This window comes from Augochlora pura, chromosome 9 (assembly GCF_028453695.1).
Source record: "Augochlora pura isolate Apur16 chromosome 9, APUR_v2.2.1, whole genome shotgun sequence".
Taxonomy (NCBI): domain Eukaryota; kingdom Metazoa; phylum Arthropoda; class Insecta; order Hymenoptera; family Halictidae; genus Augochlora; species Augochlora pura.
The window spans coordinates 12,277,048-12,298,068 of NC_135780.1; the positions used below are offsets into that span (position 1 = coordinate 12,277,048).

The window sequence follows — 21,021 nt, forward strand, 5'->3', positions numbered from 1 at the left end:
TACTTCGTTCGTCGAACCTTCCGCAATTATCAGTTCGTTGTTCCATGTATTCAACGGACCTAATGACTCCATTTTCTCGCGTCATGCGCCACATCTGTTCGAACAGATTCCTTGCTATTTTCCTCTAAAATTCGAGTTATGAAAAATATGTGGTACTAGTCACTCTAACAGGGTTAATATTACCCCCATATCTTGTAAAAACGATTCAATAATTTTCCTGTAATTAAAATATACGAACGGAAATAAACGAAGATACAAACGAAAATTGTCTCGTTCTGTCAGGGAGATTATAAAGACCGAACAAGCGCTGATCAACGGTGCTGCGAGAAGAAATCGCAGCGCTAGGGGTGGAAGTATTGATAAAATAGCAGTCGACGATAGCGCAGCAGCGAAGAGGCGACTCGGAATAAAATCGGTCCTCCGAGCCGGAAATGAGATTCCATCTTTCCGTCGTCGATATTTGGCAATTGCCGGCGCAGAAATTTCAGCGGGGAGGGGGGAACAAAGAACCGCTAATCAACGGCAACGAAATCTCGCGGTGGCGCAAGGTACAGTCCGATCGTTGATCAAGACGCCGCCTCGTTGAACGTGAAATATCGTTCGCGTTACGGTTACCGTTCCCAGCGACGGGCAAAAGTGTTCGGATTCGAATTCAGTTTCGCCGGGACGACGAGCATACTAAATAATAGTTTTGCCCGGCGTCGCTATATTTTCGTTCGCGTGTTTCGGCACTGATATCGACACCGTGAAATATTCTAAACACACAGGGTGTCCCGCGAAGCGTGCGGCCCGCGAAATTTACGAACGTGAAACACGAACGCGTCGCTCCGCCGCGGCGGTTCGTCGATTTTTCTGGCGCGATATAAACATCGCGGGCGCGCCTTTAATGAAAATGGTCGAACGCAAATGGAAAGCCGTCCTTCGTGTCGCCTCCCCGGCTTTTCTTCTCTTTTTCCCCTCGGCCCTCCCTTCCGCGTCCCTCGTCCTCTTTCTCGCCCTCTCACCCTCCCTACTCACTCTCTCTCCTTCTCTCTCTCTCTCTGGCTTTGCCTCTCTTTCTGCACCGGCGTTCCCCCTCGTTCTCCTTCTGGTCGCTCCATCGACTTTCCTAGGGATCTCACCGATAATGTATAGCGTTCATTCCTAAACCATACGCATCGCATTCTCGGCGATAAGCTCGAATAAAAAACGAAATGGTTGCTGCCGTTTACATACTATACCTCCACCCCGCGGTATCCTTTTCATTAAATATGAACAGTCAAATTAGCTTTGCCTCGTGATCCGGCTAAAAACAATTTCTTCCATCGATTCGGAAATATTGTCGCGTCGTTTTCATTCTCACATTCATCTTTCATCGAACTATGCAATCTAATCTATCTCCCAGCTAACACTGACCTCACGCGACGTTATTATACATTTATGTATGCTTAAACGGGTGTAACCTGTATATTAAACGTTAAACGTTACTATTGTTATCGATATTACTACGTTGAATTCTTGTAGGAAACTTAAAGAGCATACAGCTCAAATATTCTAAATAAATTAAATTAAAATAAATCAAATTGAATTAAAATAAAATAAATCAAATTAAATTAAAATAGATCAAATCAAATTAAATTGAACTGAGTTAAGTCGAATTATTAGTCTCTGACCTCGGCCAGAGAATCAAACTCGAAGGATTGACAAACTTTCCCCGAACGAAACTCGAGATCTTTCACTCCCTTCGGAATCGCTGGAAGGGAGGAGGTTTTCCATGGAGAGGCGCTCGTATACCGGGTGTCCGCGTCGTTTTCTAGAGCAGTAGGCTACTACACCGAGTAGAAATTGTAGGAGAGTCTGTCGCCCCGCCGGGAGGGGGGGCAGCTCCGCTCGGACGAGAGATACAGTTTTCTTCGGCGCGGCGCGGAAAGAAGTGAAAGTTCATTTTTAACCGGCCCCGCTTACAAAAGAGTCGTAATTACACGGTTAGCCAATCGGCCGATCATTGTTTTGCGCGGAATGATAGATCCCATTGAAACTATCATTAAACCGTGCGCGGTTACGTAATCGAGCCGCGTCCCGCGTTTGCATCTTCCTCTCGCGGCCCGAGCGTGTTAAATTCCGCGCGGGTGTGTGCGCGCCGCGCGTGTGTAACGCTGACCGTGCGGCACAAGCGTTATTAATACATGTCGAAGAACGTGTGCCAACAATAGTGATTTATTTCACATCGACCACTGCCATTTATGTGTATTCTCCCTCCAGCGATCTCTCTCTCTCTCTCTCTCTCTCGCTCTCTCTCTTTCTCTCGCTCTTCCTCTAGCCGTATTAACTACGCGAACGCGGCCGTTCGCCAATGTATAGATTCAGGCTTGTCGATTAAGCATATACAGTTTCCCCTCGTTAGCGTCGCGCGATTTAGGCGATCGATGCCCAGCTATGGTGTCGCCGAGACACCTACGGCGATCATATTTTCTCCGCGAGAATAACGGACGAGTCCGAGGGAATCGTTTCGTTGTTTCATCGAGGATTCCGACACGAATTTACGGCCACTATTCCCGCTACTTCGTCGCAGCCGCGGATCAAGCAGCTTGTTCAATTATTTTGTCAACGAAGATTATTATTAGCAGCGGGTTCGTCGATGCGTAGGTCGATTACAACGACGTCGAAATTCGATTGAAAATAGGCAAGCGCGACGGCGGCGAGCGGTCGGCCGAGTTTATAAATAAAAATCGACGACGCGGCGGCCGAACGCGATACTTTGTAATCGCGTTACGAAGAAAGTTGTAATACAGAGTGATCGTTGCGGTTTTTTTCGACGGAAACGTAGGTCCCGTTCTCACGACGACGGCGAGCGGTCGAGACGGTCGAACCCATCAAAGCAGAGCGCAATCGTTTGTCGAGCGAGGCGGTACTACTCCCGGTCTTTATTTTCAGTGGCGGGCCTGGCTATATTTAGACTGCTTTAGTCACCTTCGAAAGTGCCTCCTCTCTCGTCGAACACTGTGTTCGACGTGTATCGACAAGCGTACCTCGGGGCCGTTTAACGAGGCAACAACGGGTTCCTTCGAAGAAAATCACAATTTCCCTCCCCCTCCCCCGATTACACCCCCGGCCGAATTACTCCGATCGATGCACGCGGAAATTACAGCACGCCCGGCCGACAAGCGGGGGACAAGCTTAGACAAGCGGGGCACGCGGTTAGACAAGCGGGGGACACGGTTAGACAACCGGGACCGGCGAGTTTAGCGAGCTACCGCCGGGGACATACCGGCAAGAATGCAGAACGATGGATTTCCAGTCGAATAGACGCGAAATAAAACTTTCTCAGCGAGAACTGGGTCTTTCATTAGCAACGAGTCGACGTACCGAGCGTAACCATAAGCTGTAGACCAGCTACTTCTTGCATCCTTTCCCGTGATTACGATCCGCGGCGACGCACGATCGCCGTACCGGATAACAGTGTTTACCGGGAGACCCGGACCCGGCGTTATCTTCGCCAGCTTCCGCAACGTCCGTGCCTCTTTTGCAATACCGCCAGAAATTTGTTAACCATCCCCCTCCGGTTAAAACGTACGTTGACATGGGGGCACTACTGCAACGACTCTCTTCGGCTGGCCATCGATCGCGACGGCCACCGCCGATGCAACTGTTCCATCGATAACCGTCCCGACTACGGATCCGACGAGTGACGGTTATCGTAGAAGTACTGTAATATTTATTTTAATATTTATTTTTCGAACCGTGCTCCTCGGACCATGGTAGCTTCCCAGGGTGAGACATTGCCGTTCATTTTGATCGACGTTAAATAAAATAATATACTATATATAATAATATATAATCGTATACAATAAGAAATATAATTCAAAATAGATACTGTAAAATAAAATATAATCGACTAGAATAAAATGATAAAAATAGCCAATACTGTTGTGGCAAAACTACTCTTTCAATCACGGAAACATAGTTCGACTTCACCGTTGAGGATCCGATGATTTCATGAACATTCGGGTGCTCCGTAACCCGGCCCGTTAGTAGGCACACCCCCGTGCAGAGGGGGTGCAGACGCAGGCGAATGGATAGAGTGCACCGATGAAGCAACTAATCAACTATTTCACGTGGCTCGGATACGCTCGACGATTTATTTTCGTCCGGCTTGGCAGTGGCTGTCATAACGTGATTAACCACTAGCTAGTATTAATTCTTCGGGACGTTTTTGACCGATCGTGCCGACAAATGTGCCAAGCTTGTAACGATAGAACTGTTCCGGGGATACACGCGCCGAGATAGACTCTTCCGATTGTTTCGATTCGCCGGGGCGTTTTTGGTTTCCATCGTGTTAGGGTAATGGAGCTTGCGGGCTGACGAATTACTGTGCTTTTGATGTATTTTCCGGGATAATTAAATTTATATCTAGCGAGTAAGATGAATGAAATTTTTGTATTCTCCTTTGGTTTGATTTTCGCTTATGAATTCAGCGATCAGAGGCTTGGATAATTAAGGTTTTACCAAGCTATGTAGTAGACGCAGAAGTTCGTCTCGGAACGCGTTTTCCCCGGTCCCGTGATATTTTCTTAAAAAGGTAATGACTCCCGGCTGTTTTGGCGACCTTCTAGCGTGGCCGGCCGTTCGCGAAGAAACGCGAGCCACCGGGAACGGTATCGGGACTAAGATCGACCCGCGTGGCGAAAAATAGCGCATTTAATTATAGGTCAAACGCGAGATTCCGCGGAGCAGCTGTTTAAATAGCGATCCGCTCTCGCTCGTCCCGAAGACGATACTCTCGCCGAGCCTAGGCTTCTAATCGCAATCGTTTCACCGAGACGCTTGTCCGAACATCGATTTCTCCTGTATTTGTGAGATAGAAAGAATCTGACTGCGTATTCATTCTTCAGTGAACATGAAGGAGTTTAATACTGTTTTCGCCGAACTGGTCGAACGATGCATTTTAATTTAAATTTTAAATTTAATTTTAATTCTAATGTCAATTTTAATTTTAATTCTAATGTCAATTCTAATTTTAATTTTAATTTAATTAACACTTTATACTATATTTTCTACATTTAGACTGTAATAAGAAACGGATGAAACGCTAAGGAGTGGAACTATCAGAAGAATTTACCCCCTCCCACAGATTTCTGTTCCAAGAAAATCTATTACACTGCACAGGCCTTTAATAATTTATTACATATATATATATATATATATATATATATATATATGTACAAATGATTGATGGAAATAGTACCGAATAGGCGTAATTCAGTCGTCTCTCAAGTAGATGATTTACGAGTGGAAAGTGGATTATATGGCAAAATCAACAAGAAATACAATGAAACAATGACGGAAACCGATTTACCCGGACGAAAACCGTAACCCGGGCCGACGCTCGTATGGACTCGTCCACGAAATTCGAGGTAACCATAATGCCTCTGAGTACCTGAAGACAATGTCCTTCAGTGGTTTCTGCCTTCGGCCCTATCGACTCCGGCATCATAACTCGCCGGACAATGAAAACAATGTGCTGGGCTGAGTAATCCTCCTCCTTCGGATACTCTTGGACGGTTAATTGTGAGCAAGAGAGAGCGAGAGCGAGAGAAAGAGAGAGGGGGGGGGGGGGGGGGGACAGGCGACGAGAAAAGGACAGAGAGGCGACCTGGCCCGTTGTTCGATGGAGACGCTGTTAGTCATACGCATACCTGCCTACTTAGGGAATTCAAGAGCCAAGTATGGCAAGACCTTGTGTTATCCCGACCGATAATATTCCGGGTACACCGTTGCGGTGTTTTGATCGGTCCTGACCAATAACTCACACCCCGCAGCATTACTGGCAGCCGTTTAAAAAAATACGTATTTGTTTAGCGCGCAAGAATTCTTCGTACCCGCAACGATTGCCTCGTTTCGTGGCTTTCTTCCGGCCTCGGTGTCTCGAAGAGACCACGTCATCGGCCACGTGACCGGCCACTAGCGGATTTTTATGCAATCCACAGACTTTCTCGAAAAATATCCTCGAAGGGCGATGTCATTATAGATTACGAACGTATTTCTCCTTCGTCGCGGTTTCGCCGGGATCGCATGTTTCGCTAGTGGGGATACACCCGGCAAGTAATGCCATTTGCAAATATTATTTACAACTACGTAACTTACACGTTAATTAACTTTATCGACATTCGGCATGTTCGCCGCGAACTTTTTCGGTGTCCCGTTATAAAATCGAAGGCCGCGAGGTATCCGACGTTTCAAGCTTCGGCGAGCCTCGAAGGAGCAGCAATGGCTTGTACGCACTGCCATAAGTGCCATTAATTTTGTGCGTGTTTCGTAGAGCTTAGGATATGCGAAATCAAAATTGTGTAAGATAGCATCGTGGACCGTAAATTAAATGAAAATGTTTTTCCTCTTTTGATAATTATTTTAATATAGTAGAGACTTTCTTATCTTATTTTATATAACTTTCATGATAATATAAAAATATTATCATTATACAAAAATTTTATCTGTTTTGTAATAGTTGAAAAAATTATTTAATCCTCCTCCTATAGAATTATACATATGCTTTAGCCATTAATTAATAAATTTTTGTATGCTCTTTAAAAAAGTATAAGATGTTGAACGACGAAAATGAATTAGTTTAAGAGTTCTCAATTATGTTCTAAAATTCGAATACTTCGCGCGCCAGGAATATTGTTGACGAAACGCACAATTACACGGGTCTTTCGCTTTGGAAAAGGACGAGCCCGCAGCGCGTTCCAGCACGATACCGCGCGAGGTTGCACCAGGCTGCACGAGGTTGCAGGATTTCGTCATTGCGAGAGGACTGGTCGCGACATACTCGAGCGCCCGACTGGTAACCAGAGCCCCGGATTATCCGTTTACACGTTTCCGCGTGTAATTAACAATTCCGTGTATCGTCGGCGGACACTTGAAAATTCGTTTATCAACGTTTACGTTCCGCGTTTGAAACGTTTCCCCGCGTTTCCACGTTCCAGCGCGCATCTCGAAATGTTTTCCACGCGTCCGACTCGTGGGACCGGTGTTTATGCGAACGGTCCGGATAGCGGGAAGCGGGTCGCCCTCGGGACCGTAACGTTATGAAAAGGACAATCCTAGTTAGGCACGTTGTCCACCGAAAATATCGACCATGGAAATCCCTCGGACGTCTTTCGACGACGAGACGACTTCTGCCTTCTACTACAGTTGCCTACAGATCTTTTCAAGGGCACGATCTTTTCTGGGAAAAACCGACCACCGGGCTCTGCTACTCATTTCACCGAGAACATCGTTTCCTACAGGACAAACCCTCAAATAGTATTTCACGTTCGTTAATAACGAGAACCGAAATGGATTTGTAATTCGATGCGACTGACGATACAATTAATTGTACTTGTATAAAATTATTACAACAATTTTTAGTAAGTAGATTTAGCTGTTTATTTATTCTACTCTGACATGACTTGCTGTACTTTGTAATAATAAATAAAATTAATAGATAGACTACAAAGCAGTGAAAAGTAAAATATTCAGCGATGTAAAATATTGAAGAGTGTTGGTCCATTATTTTATACGCAGTAATTATAGCAATAAGTCTACTATTAAATTTTTAATAAATAGCCTAGTGATCCCATCGATCGATCGAGAGCATTTGGTGAACTATCGGCGGAAGGTAGGGGCGGGTTAAAAACTGTGTTTCTCGCGAAAAGTAGCCGGGCACCGAGTGTCGAAAAATAAAAGAAGCCGAGCGGCCACGAGACAGCGGAGCGGAAAACAGGATCCAGATATGAGCGGAGGGTTAGGAGCATTGTCCACCTGTCCACCTTCGTTCCCCCAGCCGGCCGCGAGGCACCTGCGTGACGTCACACGAGGAAACAGCTGGTCGCTCCTTTCTTACCAGCGAGTCTCGGTGTCCGCTGCTCTGCAACCTTTCCCCGTCTACCTTTCTCGTTCTCTGCCTCCACTCCTCCCGAGAGCTCGATCCTCGTTGCTTTTAATCGCTTCTCGCTCGTGCCTTGTTTACTTTTCCCTTCTCTGTCTCCTCGATACCACGTCGGATCGTTTCTGCTCTGTTCTTTACCCGAACGCGCGCGAGCCGCGTCTCGTTTCCATTCGTTGTCCGACCTCGTCTCTCCCTCTATCTCTCTTGCCTTCTCCTTTTCTCTCTCTACTCCTTCGGCTTTCCAGTCGGTCCGTCTTTGTCTCGACTTATTCTCTTTTTATCAAGCATCTGGAACCTCCGGTGAGCTTCATTTCGGCTACACGTACAGTTAGAGCGAGACACATATTTTACAAGATTCAGGCGAAGAACGTTCGACCGGTTAACGAATATAAATATCTAACTCTCTTTTAGTCTCTCGCTGCTTCACTGGATTTATTCAGTTCTTTCGAAACTTGTTCTTCTCTCAATAATCTCAATTAATCGACTTACAAGAATCTTTACGCGAAGTAAAGATTTCTTTCATTAATTGCAAGCAGTCGAGAAAATATTTCATTTGTCCTTTGATCTATGGATGACGGTTGTGGCACTGGTTTTTAATTATTACCGATTAATATTCTCTTCATTAAAAGAATTAATTTGGATTTCAATAGAATAGGTTTAAAAATGTCCTCTGTTGAAGAATCGATAGCTGTAATTCAGTAGAAGTAAAACGTCGAATACTTTAGCATCTTTTAAGCGTTGTTAAGTGTTAAATACTCATTGTATTACCTATTCATAAATAGACATGAATAATGTGTAATAATTTTCTTTCGAAAACGCATAAGCAGATTATTTATGACTTATTGTACGACGACGTTACGAATACTCGATGGCCGTACAATAGTAAGCGCCGCGATTTGCGGGCGTCGCTACCATTGCGACCATGGCGAGGTAATTTGTTACAGCTCTCTGCCGAGCATTCTTCGTCGAAAACTTATTAGACACCCTCGCCTTTGAAGGCTTCTACGAGACCCTTTAAAACCCCGTATCTCCTCGCTGGCCTTGGGACCACCAAAAAACCAATCGATAGACTCCGACGGAAGGAGCTCGTAAATCCGCGTCGTTCGACTCGGTTCGAAAAGCAGAAATTTTCAGCCCACCAAGAATCCGACTGCGCGACCCAAAAAAAGAATAAAACCTTCCGAAAGCGTGTATTCAAAATTGTTCTCGCCCCTGGACCGACATTAAACGTCCCCCGTTCGCGCGAACTGTCCCGCCATCGCTCGTCATATTATATTTATAAATTTATAGGTTATGCGTCGTAAGCATTATCTCAGGATCAGCGTTACTAATACTTCCTCACAAGCTTGTCAAACATATTTTCGATCTTTCTCCTTTCTATGCTATCCTCAAAGCCGCCAAGAAGATTCCAGACTCTAACCTCTGGCGCTGAAATGACGTACTTCGCGCTGGTATCTTGTCAGGAAGAAGAAGAAGAAGAAGAAGATAAATAAACAATAAAACTAGCTGGAATCGTTACGTCCGGAGTTCATTGTGCCGAACAAGACTAGTAACAATTTAATATTCAATAATTGTTTTAGTAGAGTACGTGGTAAATTTAATTATCCAATTACGAAACGAATGAATATCGAAAACAACAACTTCCAGCGCTAGAGGTTAAGTTCTGCGGGATTTCGAGCGTATTCGAATCGTCGTTTCGGCGAAGTATAAAGGCGATAAAGAACTCGCCGGTTATCGCAAATAATTTCGAAGTGACTCACCTCGATTAAGCTGGAAAAGTAGACACGTCTGGGAGGAATACCTCGTCTTAATCTCCGACCGCCTAGAACCGCATTTTCGACTGGCGCGGTTTGCAAGCGAAGAAGAGGCGCAGGGGAGAGGGGGTCCAGGAGAAGTAGATTCGCGAGAGTAAAAACCGCGCGGGGCAGCAGTGCTTATCTCGAAAATGTGGCACACGTTATTCGCCGGCGTCGTCCGTCTTTGTCCGACGTTCGTGTCACCGTCGCTGGTCGATGTTCCTCTCGTTCCACGGGGTTCCCGCGCTGGATGAAGCGAAACAGAGGAACGCGTTCCGAGTTGGTGGGGTGGACGGTTCGTATCTCCGTTCCGCTCGTGCGGAACTCGTTCCTCCTTCCCGTACCTTTCGACCCGCAACACCTCCTTTTCCATTCGCCCGATTCTGTCTCCGTCGCTCGGCCGAGCCGAGCCCGAGCCCGAGGTTTCTCCCCTCGTCGGAATAGTGCGACTGCACACACACAGACAGACACACAGAGAGAGAGAGAGAGAGCGAGACACGTACAGGAATACACAGGTATCCACACACGCAGACAGGGTGTCCCGAAAATTGCTCCCGACTGTCGGACGTTTCCAGCAGCGATTCCGAACTATTCCTGGTTTACGTTGGAAAAGATTTCAGCATCTAGGTTGCCTGCGACTCGGGGAGCTAATCGATCGGCGTTGACGTAAGTGTACGATACTTTCTGGATGATATGCTTGCGGGAACACCCTCTACACAGGCCGGCCTATACCGTCGAGCCTCGAACGACAGCTCTCGATGGACTCCGCAACAGCGGGAATAGCTGGTGACGTTTCTTTTCCGCGCGTTCCGAAATCCCACTGACAGCCACGGAATACGATATGCGCAAACAGAGCCACACTGTTGCTAGACACTTTTGTACAGGCTCTTTACCGCCACCGCACAATGCGGTATTCCGACGATCTGGAAGAACTTCATTCCCAATTATTCTTTTGACTCTGTTCATTATGTTTTTGATTATAATTACTTCGAGAGTTGATTTGCAATTATTATTAACAGGACAGAATAATTGCATTGAAAACGGACTTTAAAGATTGGAATGATCACCGAAATAAATGTAACAATCAAAGTTCGAATGCGAGTATTCTCGTTACAAAAGAGTCAGTCAATCGATCGACTTCAGAGAGTTCGCTTTAAACGTATTTATCTTATCCGGATGCAATATAATATTAAAAATAATAGTTACGCTGAGTCACTGAGATATTGTTATCGAATTGAGGTAACTTATTCATTTTCTAAAGAAGCTCGATGTCGGAACGAAGTCCTAGGTTACCGAAATATCGCACCGCTCATCGGCTCCCTCTACCTAATCGAACCGTCCCAGCGACACTTTCGATTAGTTCCGGTTTGCGGATCATTTCAGCTTGTTCCATTCTAAAACGTTTTTTGTCAACGGATCTTGGAACTAGGACAAATAAACATTGCTAACAAGTTGCACGCGCTTTCCAGGAAGGTTTTCGAAAATCGAAAGCAACGTACCGTTTCGAGCCAAGAGCCGAGAACTACCGGAAGCGATGAGACGAAAAGGACACGCGGCGGGTTAACCCAGTTCCGACGTCATCAAGGTAAGAACGAATTGCCGCGGACAGAAATAAACGAGGAAAGGGCGAGTCGTTCGTAAAGGGTTCGAAAGCGATTGCCGTCTTGGCGGGCTCCCTACTTTTCGGACGCCTGTTGTGCATCCGAGTAGAAGGTTATACGGAGCGGACGCGAGCGCGCGCCCGCGCGTCCACGTTCACGCTTGTGTTTACACGGGTATCGGTAGCGTATACGTACACAGTTGCGAGGCTCGTTCCTCGAGCCACCTTCAAACTACAGTTAATTCCCCCGACGAACGCGTGGCGCTGCTGAACCGCGTGTGCACGTAAACGCGACCATACGTGACGATTCTTCTTCGATAACAGCGTCGTTTTCTAAGTGATTTTCAATGCATGGCGACACAGTGACTCTCAAAGCGATCTCCCAAGCTAACGAGAGCCCGCGGGTATGTCACGGTCAGCGAATCGGACCGCGGTTACAAATCGTTCAAGAATAACATGATACCGGAGCCTTCTCCGTCGCTATAGCTGTTATTTTTTTACCGTCTCTGATCACCATATGTATGTACGTATACAAAAGTTCTCGTGACCTTCATGATTTGCCAGCTCCTTCTTTTTTCAGTTGCCAATATCTATCAAAGCAGGTTTCAGGTAAATCGAATTCAACAGAAAACAAATTATAGCGTCAAGAGGAAAAGGTAAAAAAATATCGACTCTTCAATCTTCCGTACTGGAAAATGGATAGATATAATGGGTAGATAACCTGCAGCAAGTCACGGTTTCTAGGACTAATCCAAACAATCTTGTTCGGTATACGATGCAATGAAACGTTTTTATTATAACAATACGGTAATGTTTTGTATATTTATCATTTCATTACAAGCCGAGAAAAAAGAAACTGTTTCTGATATCTGCAATGTCTACGTTTCAGATTTTTGAGAAATCTGGTATTTCCGCTTCCAAAATAAGACGTACCGCCGAATTCTCTTGTTCATAAATTATCGTTTAAGCATCGTAAATTGGCGCAAACGTCCGCGTCCGAGCTATCGGCGCCCGATAAGAAGTGTTTTCGAGCGAACATAAACACGGTTCGAGATAAATAAACTTGAAAAGCGAACGGATTAGCATGGCCGATGCATGTGTAAGTACGTTCGTACATGCAGTCGGACGTCGCCTCGAATCCGTTTAATTGTCGGCGCGATCGCGTGGCGAGCAACGTTTGCTAAACAATCGTCGGGAAATAGTTAAACAATTCGCTTTAAGTGCGAGTTTACATTGCAACACACGGCCTGATCGCGATAAGCGGCACGTACTTCGTACCGAGCGGCTGAACGGGACGACGGAATTATTGTTCTGTTCGCGGAACGGATCCCGAAGACCGTAGATTCGCATCTGTATTCGTACGAATTCCATTTTAAGGCCGGCCCAGCAATCGCAATCTCTTCAATTCCGCGCTATCTGTTTTATCTAACGAGGGAAGTTCGGCTGCTGTACAACGTTCCGATCTTTTCGGAGCTCAGCGAGCTTCTGGAGGACTTCCACAGAAACGTTCGGCAATTTTTACAAGGAACTCGATGGCTAGCAACGGACCAGAAAGCAGCGCGATAAATCCAGCGAAATTTGCAAGTGCCGCCCTTGTAAATCACGCCGGAAGAGTCGCACTCGGGCAACTTTGTGCGTCATACACTTATGCAAGTCCGTGACGGACCCGCCGAGGTCGGTAAAATTCGATCGGAATTGTAAATCACGGAGAATCAGATTCTGCTACGATCATCCATAGAAAGGAAACCTTTTACTAATGGTCGCCGGTTATTATTATTACCGCTAATTTGTATGCTCACACGCGCGGCCGGTTTCGTTTGAATTTCCATTTGCATGTCTTTTTGCGTCATATTGTAACGAATGTTTATAATTGCTCGCGATTGTTTCAATCTCAATTTTCTTTGATGATCGATAACTTCGCCGGCAGCTTCTACCGTTCGCGTTCTTATCTGCGGTCGGATTCGTTATCTTCCGTCGTGTTTATTTATTTCGCTGAAATTCTGCGCGATGAAGCTCGGCCATATTAATCCGGCTGAAATTTGCATTCGCGCAAAGATCTCCCGTATCATTCCTATCAAAGGGCCAGCGTGGAATAAATTATTGCTACTATTTGAGCGCTCGATATCGACCTTCGAAGAGCGTATTACGAAACTCTCTGATTATATAAGCAATTTACTAGCAACAGAATAATCTTCGTAATCGAGGGTCTGAACGCGTTTCGAGCGCACGAGTAAATGGACTCGTAAAGAGACGAAGAGAGACAGAGAGATAGGAAGAGAAAGAACGAGAGATGAAAGAAACGACGGGATAAATGACATACAGAGTGTCTTCGCTATTCTAATAGCTAGTCGAATTGGTTTCGTACCACGAAAAAACCAATACCATCGCGAATAATTCGGACCTGGTTACAAAGTTTCTCCTCCAAGGAGAAGGCGCTCCTGTGTCTGGAATAGTTTCCAGAAGTAATCGACAGCGCACACAGCGGACACCGCTGAGAGAAGAAAAAGGTCTGGCGAAATAAAACAATATCGATCGGATGGTCCACGCTGCCGAGCAAAGAAAGAGGAAAGAAAAAAAGCATTATCGAACCTAAGTAATTCTGCACCCTTCTATTATGGCCGGGCATTCAGATCGGCACACCCCGCCAAGTGAGAGAGAAGGAGAGAGGGCGAGAGTGAGCGAGCGAGAGAAATCCCGGTCCTCTCCGGGTTGAAAAGGGGTCGTCTTTGTGCCTCGACTGCGTAAGATCAAAAAGGGGGCCGGGCCCGAGGGCTTTGTACGCAGCCATTTCGAATCACCGACTGGCCAAACTCTCGACAAACAAATATTCATCCGCCTTTCAATTTCAATTACGTTTATCGGTTGGTAATACACGTCGCGCGCGCTCCCGCTCGTCGCTTTTATCGATTCATTGGACTCTGAGGGTCCGGCGAAAATTTTGTTACGTACACCCGCACAAAAGCACGAACCTGGTCAGCAAAATCCAAGAAGCAGCGCGATTGATACAAGCGACGTCGTGGACGCACCCTCGAGTTTCTCTTAACTAAAATGGGAGCAACCCCTTGCGCCAGACCTATCAAAATATGGATGGTCTTTGTAACCTTTATGAGAATTACAAACTAAATTTATTTAGACATCTTGGTACTTTTATTATAATTTTGATTTGAAATAAGAAATTTATTTGATCATTTACACTGATAAATATTTATTGTGCAAGATTTGATTACGTTTCGAAAATGTCAATTATGCCACTAATCCACTGATATATAGGCCCACTATAAATATGTTTCTTTTACAGGTAAGAAATGGTCAGGATCGGAAAAGGTCTGACCACGGTCACTGCGAGGACAATGGTAGGACAAGCGGTTCAACAGTATCTTCGACCAGGTCGAATTTCGTCGAATTGGTATGCGAGTCTTGCATAAACTGCCGTAGTCGGTGGTTGGTCACCGGGAAAAGGGCAAAGAAGCGGCCGAAGGGCCAGGAAAATGCCCGAGGGAGCCGCGACCCACTTGGCCGTCCGTTCCCGTTGATAGACAATGAAACTCGGCCCCACTGCCGAGAGCGGCTCTCTCTCCGAAAGGTTAATCGGTAATTAAAACTCGATTACCGTCGCCGCGTTTCCGCGGGATATCGACCAGGCTCCCTTCGAAACGCGGGAGCCGTTTCTCGTATTCGGCTGTACGGGGGTCGGTTCGCCTATAAGTTTTCGGCCGCATTCGGTGCAACGACCTCGCCAACGGCCTGTCGTTTGCTAAAAAACTCTTTATCGGTCGCGTTACGTAACGAGACGGCCAGTTTCCCGCGAACGTTATGCCGAGGCTTCTCGATTAACCCGACGGAACCCGTTCCCCCGGCCGACACGATCGTTCGATCGCGATAATAATTCGTCTTTATTACGCGTTCGCCGTTAAAACCGAAAAGTGCGCCGCTTTTTGCGCAGGTAGCGTCCTAGATTGCACGCAGGCTAGAGTGGTCATTAGCTATAGCGACCAACAATTTCTTTCAAGACTTTTTTTAGGCCCGATCCCCTTTAATTATGATAGTTGACGAGAAAATGATGTGTGCAAAATGTGGAAGCGATTAGAAGCGACAAGAACGGCGAATATGATTCTATTTCCTTATTTCAGAAGAAACGATAAACGTTTTTCAGTTAAATGTACTTTTTATTTGCAACGGTAAACACTGTTTTTGTCTTTACTATGTTGATGATGGACGATAAAAGAAAGACGTGTGAAATGTTTTTCCGAAAACTATCTCTGACAGGAAGTTCAATAATAATCGTGTCTACACATGATTATTACTCCTGATTATTGTCAGATTCTGCGTCGTATACTGCATTTGACAATAAGTCAATTATATGTCTAATTAATTTCACGATCTTAGCTGTACATAATGTTCATTTTGTAATATCTTCGCTAGTATGTTAGAAGTGCATAAAATCCGTGGTCAACTCATTGCTGTTCATACAAGATATTCTATTCTAGTAAAAAATATGTAGCAATATTCATAAACTAATGAAATACGATCATATTTGAAAGTCAAATTGAATCATTAACATTTTTAAACATCGACGCTTCCACAGTTTGCATTCTTCCTCGTGTCTTGACCGTTTGCTGTCGGAGTTATTTTTTAACTCGATATTCAACATATGCATATAATATGTACTAATTAAATATGCACATTTAGGGTGTCAAGACCAACAAATTTCGAGATCGCGAAGGAGGAAGTGTGTGACGTAAAGAAAATCCTGAAAACATTGGACAGCAATGGTGATTTCCTCGTTCTCGATTCAACGCAGCCAATAAGATGCCCCACAGGGCAGCGTGAACAAGTGGGCGTGGTTTAATGGCCCTCGGACCCAAGGAACGACGAAAAGCTCCGTAAAATGGCATAATACGGAGGAAACGAGTCTGCAGTTCGCGGATGTCCGATAGAAACGAGTGGGCAACCTGTTCCAAGAAAAGGTTGAACTTTTCGTCGAAAGGTTTCGCGAAAACGAACCGGGAATGTGAAAGTTCGCGCGGTGGCTTCGTTTTCTACGGACGCGAAACGATTAACGCCGACGCCGACGCTACCACGGACGCCTCCCGGTGACCTAGAAGTAGCCGGTAATCGCGGATCACAACAGTGTCACCGCAGGATAATCCTGCAGTTGACAAACTACCTGGCTACCTGGCGATTTACAGCGTCTCGCAGCATCGTGTCCCCCGGCCTGGGAATCACGTTCGACTCCTTCGTCGAAGAGGGCGCGATTAAACGGGACAACGATAGTCCCCTCTGCTAACTAGTCCTGTCCCAGCTCGTAAATCACTCGGAGGAAATTTTCGTCGGACCGGGAAGCCTCGTCGCCCTTCACTGCCCCTCGTCGTCCTCCGTCGCCCTTTGTCGCCCCTCGTTTCGGCGTCCCTACGCGCTCCCGTCGCGAAATTCCTTTCCACGAGAAAATTACCGCGCCCCTTAGCCCTTTCCCGGTTCTGGTCGCTGCTCAATCGAAAGACAAGGTTGTAAGCTTCGTCGTCATCGATTTCTATCCTGAGTAACGCGAGAATTGCAGAAGACTCGTGGACGCGGCGACGAAGAAGAGTCCGTGGAGGACTACTTTCTATCTTGGCTGCGGAAAAATCGACGACGTACGCAGTCAGAAACCAGCGTGGAGAACCGAGCTCTAACTGTACCCGGTCGCGAACGCTCCGAACGGGGATAGACTAGTAGGATAAGAATGTCGGGCAGCACACCGGTTGGGAAATGAATTGTGACGTGGTCTGGCATTGAGGTGGAGAGAGAGACAGAGAGAGGCACGCGCGTGCATGGACACGATGAAACCGGCGCATCCACGAGCACGGTAAAACGGAGAAACGAGCCTAACCAGCGGCGTCTAATTCGTCGCGCGGCCTGATTTCGAAGGACGCTGACGCTGAAAATCAAAAATCGATCGAGATCCCTTCCCCGCTACCTTCCTGCCACATGAACGAAGACACAATTTCGACAGACGCCTGTGTCTTTCGATTCCAGGGGTTTTTGGAATACGAATCGTTTAATTTGCATCGCTTCGGGACACGTTTTGCTTCCAACTGGCGAGAAAGTAAGTAAGATTGATGTAGTACGTCGAATAGCGGCGGTCAAATATTTTAGATGCTTTAGTAATTATTTAATTACACGTTGAACAAAAATTATACGTTGATAACAGATGAACAAAATTTTATTCAGACTTAACGAAATTACATTTATAACGAACAGGTTATTACCAAGAGGCACGGCAAGTGATAGTGCACCCGTCTGATGGAACGAGTTGCGACTGGACGAGTTTCAGCCGGCACCCAACACAACATTTGGGAAAGGAAGATCGTCGTAATCGTTGCGTGGGCAATCAGAGCGGTCCAGAAATCTCGTGTAATAAACGCGTCGAGGAATTTACGTAAGGCTAAACGCGTGACGCTCGGCCCGCCTCCTACTCCGATCGAGCCGCGCATTCCACGCCGGAGGAACGTAAAAGTTCCCGTTGCCCGTCGAAACCCACCACTTTCACTCTCGGCAAAAATGTCCCCGGCGAGAACACGCGGCGCTCTGTGGCCATCCTACGAATTCGTTCCGTTGCGTCGCGACGCCGCGGCCCTCTCCCCCCGTGGGAAAACTGTCTTCGAGCGACGCCTATGCGGCCGTATCTGGGTCACCGAACTGCGCCCCTGATAAACCGATCATTATCGTTACCATTATTTCGCTTTATCACCGCGCGCCGGTGTTTCATTTCGGAATGAATTTCTCGGCCGTCGACATTTCAATTTCTGTTTCGCCGAATAAATTAGCCTCGCATTTTATGGAACTTCGGACGTTGCCGCAGTGTGCTCGATTCACCTAAAAAGTGGCGAAATAGTCGGCGATGCAGCAAATTCTACTTTACTCGCATTATCGCCGAGCGTAATTGTGTTTTCCAAAGGAGAGCGTTCGAACGTTCGTATTTTTTAAGAACTCACGGTGGGAGATTTTCTAATCGACGAACGAATCGTAACCACGACAAGCCGCGGCGACTGTCGGATTCTCTAGCTGTAGGAAGAAATATTGAATCGTGTGTAACAGGAACCGACTCATTGCAACATAATCCATAGAGGTTACGTAGCAACACTCGAGTTACGGGGCTATACGAGAAACGGAACCTGTTACCCAAATAATTCATTGACTGTTGTATACAAGAAAGTCATATTCACGATTTCCTGAATGTTCTTTATGAACGCTCTTTCGTCGAAGAGTAGAATTACTTTCAAATTTCGAATAGTTACACGATTAGTTTCAATTTACAAAGACGTTGTTCTTTTAAACTTTGGTCTCATTCTTAATGCTTTGCGCGCCGAGGCAAACGAGCCGGAGATTCCGTAATCTTCGCGAGGAAACAAATACGATCGGCGTGTTTTCGCGCGAATAACAGCGACCGAAAAATGGGGTGGCGTCCAAGAGCAAAATGGTTTAGATCAGACTACAGGCTCCGATATGTGTCGTCGCCAAGAGATACGGCATTGCTCCGAAGAAAGTCGTTTCCCCGAGAGCCGTGTGAAGCCGTTCTCGCCTGTGTGTTGCGCGTATCGCCGCGCGCGCTCTGACCTAGAAACCCACTTTCTTACCGAATTAAAAGCGACATCGCCGAGCGCACCGCGGCTCACGGATAGATACGCCCGGCCAAATAGATCGCCGCGATCGGAGATCGTTCCATCGATCCCGACCAGCTAGAAAATCGAACTCCCTATCGTCGATCGAATCCGTATCGCCACTGTTCGAATCGAAAAGACGACGAAACTGTTCGGAACGCTAAAAAAATCTATGGTAACGATAAGCATTGTTCTAGTTATCAATTTCAACGTGTTCGATTTAATAAGACGTAGTATAATTTTAGTATAATTTTAGAATAACTTTAGTATAATGTTAGAATAATTTTAGATTCCGAAACTTAGTTTACATAAGACTAAAATAGTCAGCGAACATGACATTTAGTGAAATAATTAAGAAACAGTATAAACATCTATACACCCCTTCCGTTCCTAGTTTTCGTCATGTCGGATGACTTTTATCGAGTAACGCCTCCTCTGGACATTTCCAAATGGCTTTTCAAACGTTTAAAGAAATTCATGGACGAACCGTGGTATCGCCATAGAGCGATCTACCCTCGTCTCATTAATATCTGGCGCCCCATGAATTTGTTCAACCCTTAAGTGGCCTATTGGGGCGGTCCGCAGCCCTATTCAAATTAACGTCGATAGCATCTTTCCGATGCAGCGAGGCAACACTGATTTCCATTACGTAATTCTTCTTTTACCTGCTACAGCCGAGCCATCGCCCGAGGACATCCCGAGCTATTTCCACGAAAATTCGAAGACAAAACCCATCGAACCGGCCGCGAGGTGTTCGACGAGTCGTAGTCGGAGATGGAGGGAAGCGTGTCGATTCGAAACGGTAGCAGGTCGGCCGGTCTCGTTCACGGTTACCGCGGCGAAGTTCGAGCGAAGAAGATCGAGAGTTTCGACTTTGCATATTCATGGTCACCAGCCCGTTGCCGCCCCGGAGAAGATCGAACAATGGCAGAGAGCGTGGCGCGGCGCGGGAACGCGAGCGGCAGAAGATATGGAAGAAACGAGGTTAAATGGTAGGCGCGCGCAAGAGGAGCGGAAATACGCGTCCCCGATCTACTAAACTCGATGATTTCCGAGGCTGGTTATGCGTGCGCGGGCTCGGCCCGTCCGCAAACGAACCCTGCTATTTTTCTATCGGCGAACGACGCGCTCGCGTCGCTTTCACAACGATCTTTCGTCGGTCCGATCCTCCGTTCGATCCGTGTCGCCTCGTAATTACTACCTTTCCCACAACGAACACTTTTCTGCGTACCTGATACTGGCCTTCGCGCCGGTATTCTCAGCCCTCTGCTTAGAATCTGTTGGGTCTTGACCAATTAGCTGCACAGCACAGATATACTCGTCGTAACAGAAAATTAAGAAGTACATACACTTTCATATTCTTTATTAAATATCTTATTATACATTTATATTATTATTATCAATTATTGTTCTTTTCTTCTTTCTCTGTATTGTCTGTAATTTTTGTTACACTAGTTTTCACAAAGGTACTTATTTCTTATTACCAAAGCATAGACCGAAGAACAATAACTCGATTTAACATAAATTTCTCGTAGCTTTTTTAATAATTGCTTTTTCAAGTATTTCTAACAACGTTTGTATCTTCTACAGATTCTTGAATCACGGAAAAGTTCGACCAAAGGATGCGATGACGAGTTCCACCATTCGTGGAAGAAATTTGCGGATTGATAACTACGACGATAAGAAGACAGCGGATATAAAGGGGAAGGCGAAATGGCGGGTCGACGACGGCGACCTTGACTCCTTTCGACTGTTGTTCTTACGTTAGGAGGTTCGCGAGCGGCGCCGAGGGGGTGCAGAAGACACGTGGAACGAGGGTAGCGGTGACACGGAGCGGCGCGGCGTATCGGCGTGTCTCCATTGAAAACGGCTTTCAAGCCGGATTTGAATAATCCTCGCCCCGGGAAATCCTCTTTGCACTGGCGGCGCTAGTATACAACCATCCAGCGTGTAATAGCGAGTGGATCTTTCTAACAGCTTCTCGGCCGATAACCGATGCGCCGATACTGTTGTCTAAGGACCAGCCATCCCGTTTAGGCGCGGTCCGCTAATTATTTTGGACTGCTATACTTTGCTTAG

General features: G+C 46.2%; 2 protein-coding genes across 10 annotated transcripts in view; one reads left to right on the forward strand and one right to left on the reverse strand.

Moving 5' to 3' along the window:
• LOC144475172 (uncharacterized) overlaps window positions 1-21,021 on the reverse strand; it is a 91,763-nt gene that overhangs the window by 46,238 nt on the left and 24,504 nt on the right. The window contains exon 1 of one of the 9 annotated variants that reach the window (XM_078190775.1): window positions 9,667-10,090. The exons of the other annotated variants lie outside the window; for them this stretch is intronic. Within the exon in view, the coding sequence (XP_078046901.1) occupies window positions 9,667-10,075 (409 nt within the window). The 5' untranslated portion in view covers window positions 10,076-10,090. Of the gene's footprint in view, window positions 1-9,666; window positions 10,091-21,021 lie in introns of those variants that run through there. 9 annotated transcript variants of the gene reach the window in all.
• Window positions 11,085-21,013, forward strand: LOC144475174 (uncharacterized). Its single transcript, XM_078190789.1, has 6 exons — window positions 11,085-11,287; window positions 14,601-14,893; window positions 15,992-17,387; window positions 17,543-17,720; window positions 19,617-19,934; window positions 20,533-21,013. Exons 3-5 carry the CDS (start codon window positions 17,270-17,272, stop codon window positions 19,708-19,710), a joined length of 390 nt encoding a protein of 129 aa, XP_078046915.1. The 5' UTR covers window positions 11,085-11,287; window positions 14,601-14,893; window positions 15,992-17,269; the 3' UTR covers window positions 19,711-19,934; window positions 20,533-21,013.